General features: G+C 38.1%; 2 protein-coding genes across 18 annotated transcripts; both read right to left on the reverse strand.

The window, feature by feature from the left end:
- Positions 1-749: 749 nt before the first annotated feature.
- mctp1b (multiple C2 domains, transmembrane 1b) lies at positions 750-12,823 on the reverse strand. Of its 17 annotated transcripts, none has more exons than XR_008632159.1 (22): positions 12,214-12,822; positions 7,611-7,734; positions 7,386-7,528; positions 7,243-7,322; positions 6,105-6,228; positions 5,919-5,963; positions 5,445-5,483; positions 4,819-4,986; positions 4,616-4,746; positions 4,026-4,212; positions 3,864-3,957; positions 3,690-3,792; positions 3,513-3,615; positions 3,336-3,437; positions 3,196-3,270; positions 2,861-2,980; positions 2,673-2,783; positions 2,370-2,423; positions 2,185-2,294; positions 2,000-2,109; positions 1,823-1,897; positions 750-1,438 (listed from the first exon to the last, which is right to left on the reverse strand). XR_008632159.1 is itself a non-coding variant. In XM_055153370.1 (22 exons), exons 1-22 carry the CDS (start codon positions 12,670-12,672, stop codon positions 1,367-1,369), a joined length of 2,646 nt encoding a protein of 881 aa, XP_055009345.1. In that variant the 5' UTR covers positions 12,673-12,820; the 3' UTR covers positions 750-1,366. The 17 variants fall into 17 exon arrangements, 14 of the variants coding, with proteins under 14 accessions (XP_055009345.1, XP_055009344.1, XP_020782206.1 ...); XM_055153370.1 differs by having other exon boundaries at positions 1,823-1,920; positions 4,819-4,980; positions 12,214-12,820; XM_055153369.1 differs by having other exon boundaries at positions 1,823-1,920; positions 4,819-4,983; positions 12,214-12,820.
- A 230-nt stretch (positions 12,824-13,053) lies between these two features.
- On the reverse strand, positions 13,054-17,689 carry septin5b (septin 5b). The gene is made up of 11 exons (XM_055154143.1): positions 17,669-17,689; positions 17,048-17,138; positions 16,732-16,818; positions 16,533-16,656; positions 15,393-15,527; positions 15,193-15,310; positions 14,673-14,774; positions 14,484-14,580; positions 14,286-14,421; positions 13,766-13,868; positions 13,054-13,576 (listed from the first exon to the last, which is right to left on the reverse strand). The coding sequence occupies exons 1-11, from the start codon at positions 17,687-17,689 to the stop codon at positions 13,514-13,516; spliced, it is 1,077 nt and encodes a 358-aa protein (XP_055010118.1). The 3' UTR covers positions 13,054-13,513.
- Positions 17,690-18,517: the final 828 nt, after the last annotated feature.

Genomic DNA, 18,517 nt, shown 5'->3' on the forward strand with positions numbered 1-18,517 from the left:
TTATGCAGCAAAGGAGATACAATAAGCTCTGGTGTGTTTGTTCATGAGGTGATAAGACTAAAAATTAATTCACAATCCAAAGGCCAACGTGTGAAGCAGTCCTTGAACATACCATGGTTTCCACTACGACATTTTATGCCATACCCTTAAACAAATTAGAGGCTTGATATTAGTGACTTGAGTAAAACGTTGTCTATAAAGTCTATAAAAAAAGCACATGCACTGGAGTAGTAAAGAGTTTGGAGACGAGGTCCCCCTGCTGGCCATATACTCATTTACACTTTTACTTTACACAGTTGATAATTGAAACTTAAACTTTATTAGATTCATTGTTATGACAGAGAGAGAAAACGGAACTTGTGCAATCAACAACAAGAAAAAAGTAAAGAGAGTGACCTTAAAATTATAAAATGTGTAGTGTGTGTTTAACAGTGATGTAAAATTGACAGCAAAAGGCCCATATTCTTTTATAAATTCTATTCAGTAAATTGATACTTTTTTTTCAAACACAAGCCAAGTTAAGTTCAACCTTGACTGGATTGCTTTGACTTGGAAGACTGAAAATATCTACATGTGCAAGACATATCCCATTGTTTATCCATACACACAGTCCATTCACAACACTGAGACTGGGGGCAAGGGTTTACCCAAAGATATACAATTTTTTTTCTGTTTCACCTCTGTAAGAAAGCAGTAACAGACAAATATAAATATAGAAGAGATCTGTTAGTGATGTGGTAATAACAAGGTATGTTCCAGCATGGTGGATTTAATGGTGAGATATATGTGCAAATACAGGCTAATGACATTGGGTAGACAGCTAAAACAGGTAAGAGGGTCCCCTGAGAAAGAGATTCTTTATCTCAGTGGGACTATCATGGTTAAATAAACTCTGATTAATAAAAACAGCATATAAAAACATGTCCATCATGAACATATAAAGGAAAAGATGGTCCATAGAAAACAGTGTCTTTTGGTCTATACAGTGAGAGTATACTTTTTGCTGCAGAAACACCACCTACATGCAAAAGGATGTAAGAGTGATAGAACAGAAACTTTTTGGGATACAAAAAATCCCATGCAACATTTACACACCTTTGTACAGGCATGCTTTGTAACAGATACACATGCGTTGCATAATAGAACTGTAAGAAAATAAATGTATTCAAAACCATAAAATTTCTTTTGGTATTATTTTTTTCAAAAAAGTTTCAAAAAATAAATTTGCTTCCTTCAACAAAACAACTCAAAACACAAAACAGTACACTAGCACATAATCCACATGCATAACACTTATATTAATTGCTTATAGTAGTTTTTCTTCGGATGTGTTTCCAAAGAGAAATATTACTTAAATTGCAGTGGGTTAGCTGAGATTAGTTCTCCTACGTTTGTTGGGACTTTGACCAGGTTCCACTTTGAGCTCCCGATACTGCATCTAAGCACAAACATATCCCTATGTTATGCAAATTATAATTTTCTTAACACATTCACCAAGACAACAGATAATTCTTTGAACTGACCACTCTTATTAGGGACATAACAGTAACAGAGATGTTGTGATACCCCAGTTTCAAATGTCTCAATATAATAAAAGCGTTCTTTTCTTAAATACATTTTTCCAGCATGTGGATTTGATACAACCAAACCTTTAACTATGTGTAGGAAGAAGAATAAGTAAACAAGCTTATGGATTTTGAAAGGGTACAATTGTGACTATGACTATTGCTTTTGCTGATGTGTTGCCATCAAAATTATCTAATAAACCAAGACAATGTACATGAACACATAAAAAACATATCATCTATTGTGTATGACCTACCACTTGAACATCTGAGGGCACTCTGGAAAGGAAGTCTAGAACCTCATTGTTGTCAATCATGTATGGATCCCGAAGCTTCTTTGTAAATTTATTTATACCTGAAAAAAATTAAAATTACTTTTCAAAACTAGTATAACATTATTTTGTGGCATTGTTGGGTATATTCAGAAGACCCACCCCATGCAAGCACAAGATATCTCAGCGGTATGAGGTAGAGAAGAACTGTGGCCAAACATAAGGCAGTAATTGCCAACCAAGATAGAAAAGGCACGGTCCAGTTTATTGTGCTACAACAGGAGCATCAAAAAAAAGTTAGACCATAAGTGTAGATATAATCATAGATTAAATCACAAAATACCAACTTTTTTATCCTCTCTCCAAATGAAGCCACTTCATCTAAAGCATTCTGCACACTAATAAACACATCCTGAATTGCATAGAGTTTATCCATAAAGCCTTTGGGCTCTGATTCCTAAAGTCACACAAAAGAACACTATTGATTGACATATTAAATGCATACATGACTAAAGTTACAGTATTACAATACTTTGTCATCTTTGTCTTCCTCTTCATCTTCCCATTCAAACATGGCTTCTACTGACTGTAGCATATACATTATGTCATTAAAGGTCATTATGAATGCAACAATATAGTTGTAAACATTTTGAAAGAAATACCTTTGATTTAAATATATTATATATTGCACAGACTAACTCTCAGAGCAATAGAAATCAAAAGACAAGTTTAATTGGTTCAAGCTGGTCAATTAATGTAGGTTTGGTAATCTTTCAAAAGGTGAATGTAATATGGTGTAGAGTAGAGTCAAAAGCACATTTGTTTTATATCTCACCGCGTCAGAAGAGTCCCTGCTCATGGAGAAGAAATAGTTCCAAATGAGCAGCAGCAGCAGGGCAAAGGGCAGCATATACAGCTCAAAGTTCCACACAACTACCACAAAAAGCTGCCAAGACAGAGGACAAGCCATTTGATATTTACAGAAGATAAACATATGCATCTCAATATAGCATACCAGCATACCACAAAGGATATGAGGCTTCTCTGTGCAGATTCCCATTCAAAACAGCTGTTGATATAAGTCCCATAACTTAACAGGACCATGATGCACCTCTTCGCACGATTAAAATTCTGCTGCAGCAACTGAGGAACAAAAAATGAAAAGAAATATTTTTTGTGTGTGTCCTCTTTCACTGGACCATAGATTGAAAACTGAATGTAAAAGTGAACAAGAGGGTACCTATAAAATGCATGAAGCTAGTTGTATAAACTTTCTGTGGGAGTTTTTGTTTGTATTTTACTTGCACATAGAAAGAGCTTGGAATGTTATTGTGTTATAAGGCACAAACAAAATGTACCTGCTTTGAGACTTTCTGTTCTTCTTCAATGTATTTCTGCTCTGCTGGTACTACTGTCCGAAACGCTGCCTTGACCTGAGAAAAATATAACACTGAATGGAGTAATGACTTATGTTTATTTTGAAATATTAGATACCTACTTTGTTGTAAATCACATCAATCTCCAGAAAAAGAAGGCCTTTGGTTGGCCCAGTCAACTGTTTGTTTTTCAATGCGTACCCCTTTTGTTCACCATTTTGTACCTGCAGTTATAAAATAATATTCAGCTATTTCAGTCATACTACAACAGAGTGAGTGATGCATGATGCTTTACTCACTCGTAACAATGGGATGGCTACTTTCCCCAAAAAATCTGCACTTCTGTCTCTGTCTTCATCAAACACAGTGACCTCCAGCACTGAGTGGATGTCTTTTACGTTACTGACAACAGAAACCAACCCAATAAATGTTTTGTTGAATCAAATACTAGATCTCACTAGACTACAGACACTCACAATGTGAAAACCTTGTTCCACTCTGGGTTGAGGTTCTTGTAAACAGTATGTGTCTGTAATCTGTCATTGTTCAGCTCCAAAACACAGAATGGGTCACTTTTACCTGAAAGAAACCACATGTGTCATACGCTACTATAGCCATCTGAGTTTGTACAAGTGTTAAACAGTATTTACCAGTGACATCTGCAGCCATGAGACCTTCAGCCCTCATTACCTTCACCTGCACAATTCCCACATCTTTCATCTTAGAAAATGACCTCAGAACACTCTGAAGGAGAGTAATATATTAATGACTACTTTCACTAGTGTTTCTATTGACTGTGCACTGCTCCTTACATATCGTCGGAGTATTTCGCTTTGCTCCTGGGGATCGTCCAAGGGGGTCACTGAAAGATCAGCGATGGACACATGAGTTGAGGCAGTCAGGGTGACCAAAAGGACTACATACCCCTGAGTCTCCTCTAGGGGGAGCTCTAGATGATGAGTTTGCTCCTTGGCAAGAGTGGACAAATCTAGTTGACAACTACAATGAAAAGAAAAAACAGTCATAATAAATGTGATGATAGGTGGATGATTTAGCTGCAGTGGCAAGAAGTAACTCGTTTGGTGAAATATGACATTGTAGACCTATCATGGTAAACACTTGGTAAATGCTCGTACATTTTAGAAAATAAGTGCTATCTTAGTTTAACTCTTCTTGTCAAAGTAACTTCAATCATTGTCTTTCACTGCATAATATTTCAGCTACATAAAGGTGTCATGATGGTCATAATCTCTGGACTTTGATGTCCACTGAATGATTCCTTCTATAAGAGAGATAAAGGCTTAGTTAATCTCTACTATGTGCTTTAAGTGAACTATGGATAATGATTCATCAAAATGCTCCCTCAACAAATCTGTACAAACCTATGAATTCAATAATTTACCGTCCAATGAAGTCATCTCTACGTCCCGTGTCCCTGTCCCACACTGTGATCTCCAACACCTCTCCAGTCTCTTCGTACAGATGCAAGTCAAACTGCTCCCTCCACTGGGGGTTCAGAGTCTTTGGCACAGTCTACATTCCCGGATTAAAAAGCAGGTTAAGCATTGTCAGCCATATTGTTATAAAGTAATAATCCAACTTTACCTTGCTCCTGTACTTCTGATGTCCTAGTCTGAACCTGGCGTACGGGTCACTCAGTCCATTTGGGTCCATGGGAGTGAGATTTCGACCCTCAATTAGAGCAATATTGACAATCCCACGCCATAGCTGTGATTTACGGTGCAACTCGGACAAACGTGTGGACTGCTGCTGCTTGTTAACACAGAAGAAACATAAACATGCATATCTTAGAACAAGGTTGTATCTGTCCTTAATTATATGAACACAGGGTGATGTTGTTTTTTTTTTAAAAGCAATAACAGATCTGTTAAAGTAGTTAAACTTATCCTTAAGCATCTCCCAACAAAATAAATATCTGTTTGTTATTTCAGTCTCTCTAGAGCTTATTTGACTTGTAATTATGAATCGTCAAACTGTGTACAGTTTTAGGAAGACATAATTTTGGGAGAAATTACATAAGTAATATTGAACAACCTGTTGATCTGTTGCTCACATTTGAAGAACAGCACCATATACCACGAACATAAACAGCATGTACATAAAGAAAAAAACACAAAAAAACTGACCAGATCGATACAAAGACATAACATGCACTGACCACAAAACAAATGAGGATAGAGTGCACATTGCATGGCTACAACATCCTTTACCTTAGTGGTCCGTTTCCAGGATCTCCTGAGCAGCATTGTCTGAACATACATCAAAATTTTACTTAAAATTATAGGCCATTATTATGTGTTATAATAACCACTAGAGGGAAGCTTATGGTCTCTATGAATGCTATTCAAAGCTCTACACTAAAGCATTATAACAATAAAATAGTGCAACTGTAATAAAATAAAAATCCCCCCCGTGTGCTGTGACTGTGCCTCCTCTTCCAGACTGAATTAGCACAAGTCTGCAAATAAATTATTTAAACACTGAATAAAACATTATTTTGAGAAGCTGCATCTAAACTCTGGGTATATGGCTCCAGTTAAATGAAAATGTATTTAATGAGTGATTCAGTCACATATATAAAGAATATTAGCATCTATCGATTTGTATGGCTGATGCAAAGGATGCTATTATGGACATACTATTGAATATTTAAAGGTCCTCCATTACATTTCTACAAGACTCACTTTATTCACATAGGGTTTCCACCGATATGTCCTAAGCTCAAGTTGCTGTTGAGAAAAAAAAAAGTTTCCCAGACGGTCATGCTACCTTTTATAAAAGTAAAACAGTACTATTTGATCTGGTGAAAATTAATCAATTACAGATTTTTTTGTACAAAGAACTAAAAATGTGTGGGTAAAACAACATACCGTTGAGTCCCGGCGTTCCTCGAGGGGACTGTCTTTTGGTGTGAGCGTGACATTGAGCTCCAGGCTGCCCAGGTCTTCATCTGGGAGGTGCGGATCCTTCAGTGGAAGTGTGATGGGAATTGTCCTGAAATGTGGACAGGGAGGGACGTGTCAATCACCCAGGTCATGTAACTACAGAACAGCATGTAAATATATTTTTATGTCAAAGTCCAAAAACTCTTGGTATTGCTCCAGGTTAAACTATCTGTAATATTACAATTGTGTTTTGGAAATCCAAGTTTGTATGTCAAGTCAACTATTAAAAATAATGCAGAAAGATTCATACTGGTTTACATTTTGTTCAGTGTAGATTGCGATATTGATCTAAAACTGCTAAGTAACAGAAACAGGTCATGTGACTTCCTGTTCAAAACTGCAGAACTGAGGTACATCTTCTAATGTTTTTTCAGGATTCTTTTATAAAAGCATGACTAGGGATGCACTGAGCCATCTTTTTCAGTTCTGATACTGATTTCAATACGGTGGCTTTAACTATCTGCCAATACTCGGTATCAACCAATACCAGAAGAGAGACTGAAAATGGCATTTGTTTTCTTAAAGCAAAATTAACATAAGACAAAACAATTAAACTCCAATAGATTAGACATGTCAAACTCAGGCCAGATTTGGCTCACGATATAATTATATTTGGCCCGTGAGATCATATCATATAAGTATTAGAGCTGGTCCGATGGTTATAGATAGGCTATAGAGACGGAAATTTTGTTATGATTTTATATTATACTTGTCCTGGATTCAGTGTTTAAGGAAAACTATTATTAAACATTTATTTTATTAAAGAAAAGATTTAACATTACATATTTCGAAAGAAGAGAAAACATACAGATGTTGTTGAAATTTTTCAGTAAATATTTTGTTTGGCCCACGACTTAGTCCCAGTTTTTAATTTTGTGAATTTGAGTTTGACACCCCTGCATTAGATGTTATTTATACCTTCATATAAATACAAGTTCAAACATTATGAGACTTTCAAGGCCAACAATGACCAGTGAATAGATTTATCACATACCCTATCCAGCAATTCAGTACCAGTATTGGATCAGTGCGGTCCTAAGCATGACACAAGGACATGTCCTACCTTTGCTGCTCTAGAGATTCCAGGTAGAGGTAAGCTGAGCCCATGAAATCATCTTGAAGGCCAAAGTCATAGTCAAAAACCTAGTGAAGATATAAAGCTGCAATTACCATTATAGTTTGAAGAACAAACAAACATTTGTTTACCTTAATATACAAAGGCTCAGATAAAGTATCCAGAATCAAAGTTGTCTTCTCATCCCACACAGGGTTCAGATTTTTGTGGATTGTTTTGCTCTTGAACACTTCTTTACCCCCAAGCTTAAACTTCACATAAGGATCACTGGTGCCTAGATGAATACATTGAGTTTCCCTAGATCACTGAAATCAATAAAAACAGAGAAAACAAACAGGTTGTAATGTACAATGTACCTCCTCTGTCCCGAATGGCCAGGTTGTGACCCCTTTTCAGCTCAACCTCCAGCTTATACATCCCTGTAGTGGGCACTCGATCCTGAGTACCCCCGGCTCCTGCTCCACTGGGGGCACACACACCCTAAAAACGAACACATTGTAGTTACCCTGAGCACTACAAAAAAAATCTAATTAATGTATTAGATACAAATCCATAAATGTACAAATAAGTCACTTACAAATTAAAAATACAAGCTTTTGGTAAAGAGTCAAAAATGCACCTTCTCTGTTGTGTCTTTATCAGCGTCTGTTATCAGCTAACACTGAAATGTCTGATTCGAAATGCAACAAGTCTCAGGAGTGACCACTAACAGGAAATTACACGATAGCTTCCTCCCAAACGCCAAAGTGCTGTTTAGCTGATATTGTTTCCATTTACTGTTTATGCTTTCTATCACTCCAGCTTGCATCATGTTATCAGCTATTGCAGTTTCATGCCTTTTGATAATGGAATTATAATGATAATGTGTTTTGGATGTCCAATGTATCTGTATTTGTGTAATAACTGCCCTCTTTGAATGACTAAATCCACTTCAGGTATTGTTATGATTGATGGTTTAATGACGCTAGTATTGATTTTTCAGTGTAACTATGTTTTTTTTTATTTAAACAAAGACATTTAAAAAATCAATGGTCAATAAAGATAGTTGAACATTACTACAGATGTCAAATCCAGTCTACATAACACAAACAGACAGGAAACACACATTAAATGTAATCCATCCAGATTATCTCCACCATCATGAATTGTGGCGTGAGGCAAAGGCATCTATAGCTCTTTCCTACACTATTTTGAAACAGGATGGTGGTGGTGCCTGGCAGATCAAGCTTAATGTGTGCAAACACGCTCACCTACCACAAACATCACAGTGACGGGATCCTCATGATCTGACACTATTCTCATCCCTGTACTTTGCCTCCTGATTTAGTGCCACAGGACTTAATCCACAGTAAGCTGCTCATTAACTTTGGAAGCCCAGTTATTCCTGTAACATAAATGCTGGTCACTCTGCTATCACCATCAACTCAATCTTACTATAGGTTCACTGCACTTTAACTTCTGTGCTACGTTTAGACAGTTTAAATCAAAGAAAGTCATAAGGGCCAATGGAATTAATGACAACTGTATCTGTAAAGGCTATTTTTACTCCGTATATTATAGTATATAGTATAGCCTTATAGTATAGTATAGTCTTTGTATAACACACATTCACATTTCAAGTACTATCACATAGAGGAAACGCATGATTTACCATACTCTGGTACACAGACAAACAAAAGCTGGCAGTATGTGATATTTATGTGAAGGCTTGTTACAGTGTGTTACAGCGCATGGGCCGTAAAGCAGAAGCACCACTCATATGTCTTCTTCACAGCTACACCACATTGCTCTTTAACACGACGTTCCAGCCTCAAGAGATCATTAACATCAATAATGTAGATAGGACAGACTACAGCGATCAATAGGAGAACAAGAGCACACACTGACACATTTTATTCACAACACCCTCAACGAACCACAAAAGTGTGAAAACTGGAAGAGATGCTCACTACATCTCTGCAAGAATTTCAATAAATTCAGCAAGAACAAAAAGACAAGTGTTAATGTCTGAAGGGTTAAAGTTAAAAGTGAAATCCAGCCAATTTCCAAATACAGTTTAATAGTATATGAATATTAATTGGCTACTTACTTGGGGATACAAAATGTTACCAAGCCTACACATATCCTAGTATTTTGACACCAGCCACCATCAAAGGCGAATAAAAAGCAGACAAGACTGTAATCAAGGCTTCCCTGCATGATGTAAAGGTAATAAAGTCAGTGGCCTCACCGACAGCAGACGTCCACATCTTGAGACCAGGAAAGACTCATCGGCCGAAGTACAGCGGAGCAAGCCACGCAAAGCTTGATGGGACTCTGCCACCGAGGCCTCGCTTACAAAACGATCCAGGGTCAATAACAGCTCAGTAATGTTTATACAGACAGGGTTGAATACAGTTCTGAGAATAAGACAATTTAACACGACATAAGAACTATGGGAACAACAGGTAACACCACTCCACAACACAAAGCTGAAGACTAGGTCCACACAAACACAGTTAAAGTAGTTAATGAGAACCAGCCCTCAGCAGCCATATGTAGGAGACTGTGGTTAAAAGGGGAAAGGATGCAAGAGAGGAGTGGGAGGAGCCTGTGAAGATTGTCTGGTTGGTTCAGTGCTAATCCTGCAGTGTGTAAACCTAATGACTGTGGGGATACAAAAGTGTGAGGATACAACAGATGATAAGTGTTCTCAGGTCACTTTGGTGTAGCCTCGGTCTGCAACCATTGTAGCCTCAGCTGCCCTGGAGTAGGTAAATGATAGAAGTGGCTGCCAAATGGCCCTCTCTGATCATTACCAATGCTCAAGCATGCACCAAATGTATACTAGGCAGTAGGCAATGTAGGGGTAGTGACACAGCAGCTTCCACTATAGCAGTGGTTTCCAAACATCTTATATATTTTTTTATGTGTCAGTGCACTAAAACAGTTTATTGCCATGTCATAAAATATGCTATAATGCTAAATTAACATTAGTGAGTGGGATACGTCTTAATGAACCGTATGTGTTAAATGCAAGTGAGTGCATAAATGATGAGAAGAAACGGCTCAAACTTCAGCAGCCGGACATCCACTAATACCTGATCGATACAACTAGCCCAGCCCCAGACGGAACAGCGGCTCTTTCTGCTGGAGACATGCGCAGCACAGCATGAAGTGATATAGTCTGATAATCCCTCTATAAAACCCACATTTTCTGGACCTGCACCACAGTTTGGGAACTTAACTAGAGCCAGCCACTGCTGGCCTATTGTGTCACCTGGTGTTCCCAGCTGTCTCCCATCCAAGTACTAACACAGCCCAACCTTGATTAGCTTCTGAGATCAGACAATATCAAGCACTGACAAGGAGGTATGGCCACTTTGGCCACAGTAGTTTAATTAAGTTATTGAGCTGTTTATATTTTGATTTAAAAAAAAAAAAAAAAAGACTTACTAGAGACACACTAGGTGATAAGGTCTAATAAAATCTCCCAGAGCAGAGGGCTTCTGTTTTTATTCCAGATGTCCTTGTTTGACAGATATAGAAGAAGACGAAATGAGGTTTAAAATGAGTTAACTGATGGTAGTTTTCTTATTTATGGTGGAAGCAAGTGTGCTTTTGTAAGCTTTTGTATAATATATGGGATATAATACCATGCTCAACACCAAAACAGAACTTATAGAACTTAGAATTTTAATTTGCATGCATAAGAAGAGTTATGCTTTTGTGTGTGTGTGTGTGTGTGTGTGTGTTTTGTTTTGTTTAATGTTTTTTTTTAATATGTGTCTTGTGAGAGATACTTCTTTTAAGATTGCACAGCTATCATGTAGGGCTGTGATTCCAAAAGATGGCTTCGGGACTTCCTGGGAGGTAGTCAGTGAGCTGGAGGTTGCAAGATGACTTGGAATATATAATGTCAAAATGATTATACTATTTTTTTTTTTAAATCTATTTTTAACAGATAAAAATAAATTTAAGTAAAAATATATTTTTTAGGGTTAGAGTTAGGTAAGATTTTACTTCCTGTTTGGAAATCAAGACATCAGGTCAAGAAATCCTGTTGCCTAGCAACTATATGTACACTGGGCGAAAACTCTGTACTCAGAGATTACTATTTGACAAATAAAAATATAAGAAAACACCTTTCTTTTCTTGAAATAATGTTCAGAAAAATGTTTTTCTTGTGCAAATTGTACTGATTAACATATTTTTCAACTTCACTTTCACTAAGTGCTTCTTGATTAGTGTAGAACTATTTAGGCCGATATTTACAACAGGTAGGCCTGTTATCCCACCAACTTGAGTAAAAATTTTAAATTCATCAAAACTATATGCACTGAGTACTCAAATAAATACAACTAAACAGATTTTTAAAGGTTTGCAGTTTTATTTGATCAACTAAGACGGTTCTTACTCACCTGTTTTGATTATGTTGTGTATTTATTCTCCCTTTTTACATACAAATACAGAATTTAGCAGTACAGCTCTTCTTTCTGTGCACCTTGTGTCAAATAGCCTATGGTTGGATTTTTTCTAATGCATATGAACCCTTTTATTTGATTAATAACACACAGGTCAAGTCTTTAGTCGCCCAAGAATCTCTTTAGCCAATCACACAGCCCATCAGCCTCGCCATCTGCCTATAAAACATGTCAGTTGGATTCAGTGTAGTATCTTTAATGTGGGCAATACTGAAACTATAGAGGCACATTTAAGGAGACGGGGAGTGCAATGTGACTCATCATGCAGGCCCACTGTAATGTTCCACAGTAGTAGCTACCTCTGGCATGAGGAAAGATAGCGCTGCCCTAAGTTCAACAGATAGTAGGTTGCCCTGTTGAGTGGAGTAGGCTGATTGTAATAGGAAGGCTACAAAAATCCAGCATAGGTTTCGGTAAACGCATGTTATGCTTAACATCTGCAGTCTATAGAGTTTACAGGGCTAGCTGTTATAAGCCTGCAGTAGTCCAGCCTCACCTGCGCGTCTTCATCCTGCTTCTCCAGTTGTGCCTGTGGTTCTGCCTGTGTCTCGGCTGCACTGCTGCCCTCTTGGTTCGGGGGCTCCACCAGTCCATCCACACACGCAGACCCCAGAGACGAGCTCTTGTGGTGGCAGTGCACCAGTTGTGCCACAGTTGGCTTGTTAGGGCTGCTCGAGGGGCGCCTTGGGCACGGATGAACGCAGGCTGAAGCGGTATCTAGATCCGCGTCAGAAAAAAGCAAGTCGGGCTGCGAAGAGGAAATCACCCGGTCCAAAGCAGCGCTCTGCTTCCATTTGATCTTTTTGAACATCCGCATACCTCGCTCCTTTTTGTCCTCCGAATCCCTTGTTCCCAGTTTGGGGCTGAGCAGCGGTTTGGCTTTGGCTTGAAATTGCTTCCATATTGTATTTTGTTGGGGCGAGCTACCGCGGTCATCCCTCTCGCCACTCTCCATGTCCAAACAGGTTGGCGGTGCGTTGCGCGGCTTTAGGAGGAAAATCCCACTGTCACGGCTTCCACGGTCCCCACCAGCGCTCAGTCCCGGTGAAGACTCAGCCTTTTACAAGCACAGAGCAGGGAATGTCGACCTGCCCCTCTACAGAAATATTTACTCGTACAGCTCTCCCACCACAAAAAAAAAACAGCGCTCCGGGGCATGCATGACGTGGGACAAGAAATCCTATATCTTAAGCGACCATAGTAAAAAGGAAAACTTTGTTTATTTGGACGGGAGACACTCCAACTCTTTATCCAAGCGTACAAACTCACAACTTTTTATTTTTAAATCCTTTACTGCAAATATGCCCTTAAACATTGTATAAAATGTCCAGCGGGATTACATGCACTACATTTATTATTAAAATATGCACAATAAATTAATAAATTACAAAACATTGTGTGGCTTTCACCCTGGTTTATGTGTATTTTGCCAAAAAAGATACAGCCTACACAAGAAAATCAATGTCCTTAGATGTTTGTGGTAGGCAATTCAAACTAAAAGCTTTTTGCAATGGAAATAATTCACATTCAGCCAGCACATGTTGAATTGTAGCCTGCTAAAAAATAAAAGTGCAAAAAAAAAAAAAAATAATAATAATAATCCAGGTTATTACAGGACAAATCTACTGTTTCCTAACAAAGTGCACCTGTCTTTTACTCACTTGGCTAATGACTGCTTTAAAAACGACATTCCTACAGGTCTTGCATGCTGAAATGGTTTGAAGACGTTACATTTGTAGTTTGTGATTATTAAATGGTGTATATCAATGTAATAGATAGTAATAGTTTAACATGAGTCACAGGTCCTGCTCATGCATTTGCTGTTGCATCTTCTGAAGCATCTGCTGCATCCTCTTCAACTGCAGCGTCAACACAAGATAAACACAGAAGAAGAAGAAGAAGAAGACTTGGTTTTAAGAGTCGGTTTAAGAGCCGGCTTACATAAGATTACATGTGGGTCATCCTTTCTCATCCTGTTCTCTATACTGTATGTTGCATAAACCCCAGTTCACCGGGGGATTATTAAATGCGGTATTGTTGTAAATTACCTCTTCGTCTTTCTTTTTGATAAGCTTCTCCGTCTCTACGTCTGGTGTAGACAGAGGCAAAATGGGAATGGGGCTCTCCACTCTATTGTCAGAATTCATTTTACTGTAAGAAAGAAAAACCATACCTCATAAGAAAAATGCACACAACAATCCACAACAATACTGTAAACATTGTCATTTTAGGGCAATACAAAAATTACAGCACAATGTTGAAATTATTTTTCAATAAACGACAGTACAAATTAGCTCTATGGATTAATAATGACATTTTGACATTTTAAATCAAATTGCATAATTATAGAAATCATTAAAAAGAAAACCAGCTCACACATACATAGATACACTGAAAAAGAGAGGAAATAGAATAGAGGATGTGAATGCTAAAAAATCTCAAATTGTTAGCACAGGTTAAATAATTATTTAAAAGCAGCATCAGTTTATTTTGATGAAAATTAATAATATTCACAGACTTAATATCTAAAGTGATTACAATATGCACACTTTTTTTTTTTTTTTTCACCTTGCCATAGTCTGAATGCACTGCGCCCTGTAGTTTTCATAGTGACAGTCGTTGGTTATGTCCTTCAGGTCGTGCATGTGAGTTCTTATTAGCATGGTCCTCAGCTTCACAAAGTCACAGTGGGCGGGGTTCTCCACTGTAAACAGGAAACCGTTAGAATCACCATAGTAACAGACTTGAGATTTCACTTTCCCTTACCCTCCACAATCCCCCACGGGTACAGCCGGCCTCTCACTCTCTGACCACGGGCCTCCACCACTGTGTTGCTGCCAATCACAGCAAATGGAGTGCTCTCCTACACCATGACAGACCAAGAGCCTTTTAATGTAATATTCATAAAGTCTGAAGTACATCACTGGGAGCAAACACATTTAGGAGAGGGCTCACCTTCAGCTCTCTGTCTTGCTGTTTGAACTCTTCGTCCTCATCAGAGTCGCAGTCTGGGAACTGGTAGATCTTTATCCCACACTTATCTATTTCCTCTCTCAGCTGCAAAGGCCACGCGTTCTTATTAATATAAATCACTGCGCTACACAAATGCCTCCATAAGAGAGTGCAAGTTTAATCTGTATAGTCACTTGCTGCTAAAATAAGAACTGAAATTGCATACACATCTAATCTTCTACACTCCAGAACTCCACTGTTGCTGCATGAATCTGCCAAGGTCAGCATTAACTGTAATTATCAATTAACTAACAGTTCCGCTCAGACCATTCAGGAAATTTCTAGATGTTATTAGTTAATAGTTCATGTCTGTATCTCTTTTTATTCAATAAACCAATGGTGCAATTGCATATTATAATGCTGTAGGGTGACACAGTTTATCATTTAAAATGACTACAGATTGCTATATTTTTGACAAATGATAAAGTAGATTACCCAACTAGTATAATGATTCTGGATTTACCCGATCTTTAAACTTCTTTATCTCACTGGGGGTCAAACAGTCAGCTTTGGCGATGAGAGGGACTACATTAACCTTATCCATTAGTATCTTCATGAACTCTATGTCGACGGGGCGTAGCCTGTAGGGAAAATTATACTTCATTAAGCAAATATATATGGTAAATAGCAAATATCAATTCACTATACAGTGGAGTGTGTTACCCATGTCCAAAAGGAGGTATAAAGTAGAGGCAGCAGTGCACCCTGTTGTCCTGGATATTCTTCCTGTTGAGACCGCTCTCATCTCTAAAGTACTGCTCAAACTGCTGGTTGATGTAGTCTGTAACTGGCTGCCAACTGGGAAACACAATGGATGTTTTATTTATTTGCTATGGAAAGTAGGTCAACTCTGTCTCAGCAGGTTTGTTAGAGGAGTTCATAAATGACTTATCTTCCACCTAGCATAGTGATTTGCAGATACATTTGACTTAGATGTTGGGGTGGCAGTAGCAGTTGCAGTAGCAGTGTGTTTGTGTGTATAGGCAGAACACTCCACCCTCCTGCGTGCGTAACTGTGTTTACCACACACTTGTGATTGACAGGTGAATTAATCAATCAGAAACACAGACTCCACTTTGGTAAAAACAAACAAACTTAAACCTATGTTTAAAAAAGGGAAAAAACAATAGGACTGGGAAACAGAACGGATTTCTACAGAATCATCAACAATCAAAATATGTACTTGTCTGAGGTCAAATAAGTTATATATTTTATTCTGAATTATACAAGAGGAGATGTCTTCCACATTTGAGAGACCCATGCTACACATTACTTGCAGTGATTGGACCGTCCCGTTATGACGGAGGTTTGAGGTCCTTATAGTCTGGTTTCAGATCCTTCTGGATTTGAATGGAATGTAGAAGGGACTGGCTACTCAGAAAATGAATGTATCTGCGTGTGATGGTCAGAAGCAGTAGGTACAAAATTGGCAGTCATGTCTGTGTCACTCCCAAGATGTAGTGGCTACAGAGAATGAATAATGATTTTTTTTTTAATATTATTGATGCCTTTGTATGTGAAATTTTCTCTTCAAATAAAATAAAGAGTATATTTGGGCAGAACAGATAACTCTGTTAACTACATTTATTGCGAAAGGGCTGTAGGGAATACCAGGTACCACAGTGGGGCAGCAGTGGTTCTAGTGGAAACTGTCGTTGTGTCTTTAGGGAAGACACTTCACCCCCCTGTCTAGTATGAATGTAATATGTGCGTGAGTAATTGGCAGTGGGACACATTTTCAGCCTTGCTTTAGGTGCCATGAAAGGTGCCATATAAATCCAATGCATTATTAATTATTATTACCATTCAGTGTTGTTGACTGCATCTCCAAATCCCGGCGTGTCCACTATAGTCAGTTTGAGCTTCACTCCCTTCTCTTCAATGTCCACTGTGTGCTTGGTGATCTCCACTGTCTGACTAATTCGCTCTTAATAAAAGGAAACACCTTGTTAGCTTGATTTATTTTGCACATACTAGACACTTTAAGAGATGGGTGACTCACCTTCTGCATTGAGGAGTTTACGGTCCTTATGCAGATCAGTCAGGAACAAGCTGTTTACTAAAGTGGATTTACCAAGACCAGACTCACCTAGAATACAAACATGAGCAAGATATAGACAATTTAACACTTAAGGTCTCAATAAAAGTCAGAAAGAACCAAAATGAAACAATCTTGGAACCGTTATGTCAAACTTAGGAAAAGCCATACCAAAACTTTATGACCAAATTATGTGATAATACTATTTTGAATGAGTAGTTACTGATTAATTTAGCATGAAAAAAACAATACATTATACAACCACTTAAGTTGTTTTTACCTGCAACCATGAGTGTGAAATCAAATCCTTTTTTGACAGATTTTCTATGCAATTGATTGGGCAGTGAAGCAAACCCAACATACTCTTTTTCCTAGAAGACACACATTTGCATTAGTTTTAACCCTTAATGGTGCATTTATCAAAGGAAGAAAATGTAAAGTATTTATATTTCAGTATGACAGACAAGGGACTGGAAAACAGTTTAAAGTTCAAATATTATATCTGTCTCTGTTGTAAGTCTCTGTTTGGATAGAAGAGTAAGAATGCATGTATGATAAAATGTGAAATAATTAAATATCAATGAAAAAGCATGTAAATCCCAGTGAATGTGCTGTTTTAGTCCTATTTAAAGATGGATAAATCAGTGACAATGAGATATTAGATTCAATTTCATGCTAATTCTTTTTTACATTGTGCTTTGTGATGCTCTGATAAGATGCACCCACACACAATTCACAAAAATACTCCAATCCAGACTGTTGCTGCGTCTGTATTCTGACTCAGGCTGAGCACTGCCATCCAACATGACACAGAGAAAGGCCCACAAATGTGAAGTAGAAATGAGATTCAAGAAAAATGCAGACATGGTTTTCCCTCGATTATAAACTTAACCCAAATTACCATTGCTAAGTTTATGTACATCTTTTAGGTCTGTTTGACTTTTGAATATAGTTTTATTCCAGATCCCATTCCTAACACACATCAATATTCATCCCACTAGTACAAAGTCTAATATTCATATCCTTCGATTAACAAAAAATTATATTATCAAACAAAAATAGCTAGAGAATAGATAAATTACTACAATACATACATTACTCTACAAATTAGCACAAAGAAAAGAGGAGTGGACAGTGTAAAGTATTCATAAACTGTGTTATGTTAAGATATAACAGTGAACATACTGTCCATATGAAAAAATAAAAAGAAATAGCCCTACACAATCACATGCAGTAGGTATGCATTAGCCGATACGATTTCTAGAAATGTGTAGGTGTACATTAAATTAGGCTACTAATTTCTAACTGAAAGAAAGGGTACAATGCAAACCCATGCAACCAAGCAAGTGGCCTACCTCAGGATCTTCTGGGCCATAAAGTCACATTCCAAGAGAAAGCAGCGGTTCACCGAGAGAGAGCACCGGCCACGTCCCAGCATCACAGACAGAAGCATGGCCGTTTATAAACAATAAGGATATTTCAGATGATGTGAGGCACATGAGACTTACCTGCTCGGGGCGCACGGCTCCTGTACCTGCTGCCAGACATGTTGGAGACAGTGGGTCACAGTGCGTCCGAAGTACTGGAGGAGAGGGGCGGTTCGGTGAGACGCGGCTACGGTGTCTTGATGCTCAGTGCGCACAGCAAGCGGCCCGTATAGTAATGGACTCACACGTGCAGAATATAATCGCTTCACACAACAGTTATCATCCCCTGTAGCGTTTTTGGACCAAAGCTTCTCACGACAAGT

The sequence above is a fragment of the Boleophthalmus pectinirostris genome, unplaced genomic scaffold, assembly GCF_026225935.1.
Source record: "Boleophthalmus pectinirostris isolate CB_2022bp ecotype Guang Dong unplaced genomic scaffold, ASM2622593v1 HiC_scaffold_18, whole genome shotgun sequence".
Classification (NCBI taxonomy): Eukaryota; Metazoa; Chordata; class Actinopteri; order Gobiiformes; family Gobiidae; genus Boleophthalmus; species Boleophthalmus pectinirostris.

Excerpts from the sequence above, each read along its gene's own strand:
- mctp1b (XM_020926547.2), bottom strand. The coding sequence starts at position 12,672 with ATGGAGAGTGGCGAGAGGGATGACCGCGGTAGCTCGCCCCAACAAAAT. Across the intron at positions 6,229-7,242 it reads GAATCTCTAGAGCAGCAAAG|GACAATTCCCATCACACTTC; the intron begins GTAGGACATGTC and ends TCCACATTTCAG. Across the intron at positions 3,271-3,335 it reads TTGATGTGATTTACAACAAA|GTCAAGGCAGCGTTTCGGAC; the intron begins GTAGGTATCTAA and ends TATTTTTCTCAG.
- septin5b (XM_055154143.1), bottom strand. The coding sequence starts at position 17,689 with ATGTACATAAACTTAGCAATG. Across the intron at positions 15,311-15,392 it reads ATACCTCCTTTTGGACATGG|GCTACGCCCCGTCGACATAG; the intron begins GTAACACACTCC and ends TTTTCCCTACAG. Across the intron at positions 14,422-14,483 it reads CCCGTGGGGGATTGTGGAGG|TGGAGAACCCCGCCCACTGT; the intron begins GTAAGGGAAAGT and ends TCCTGTTTACAG.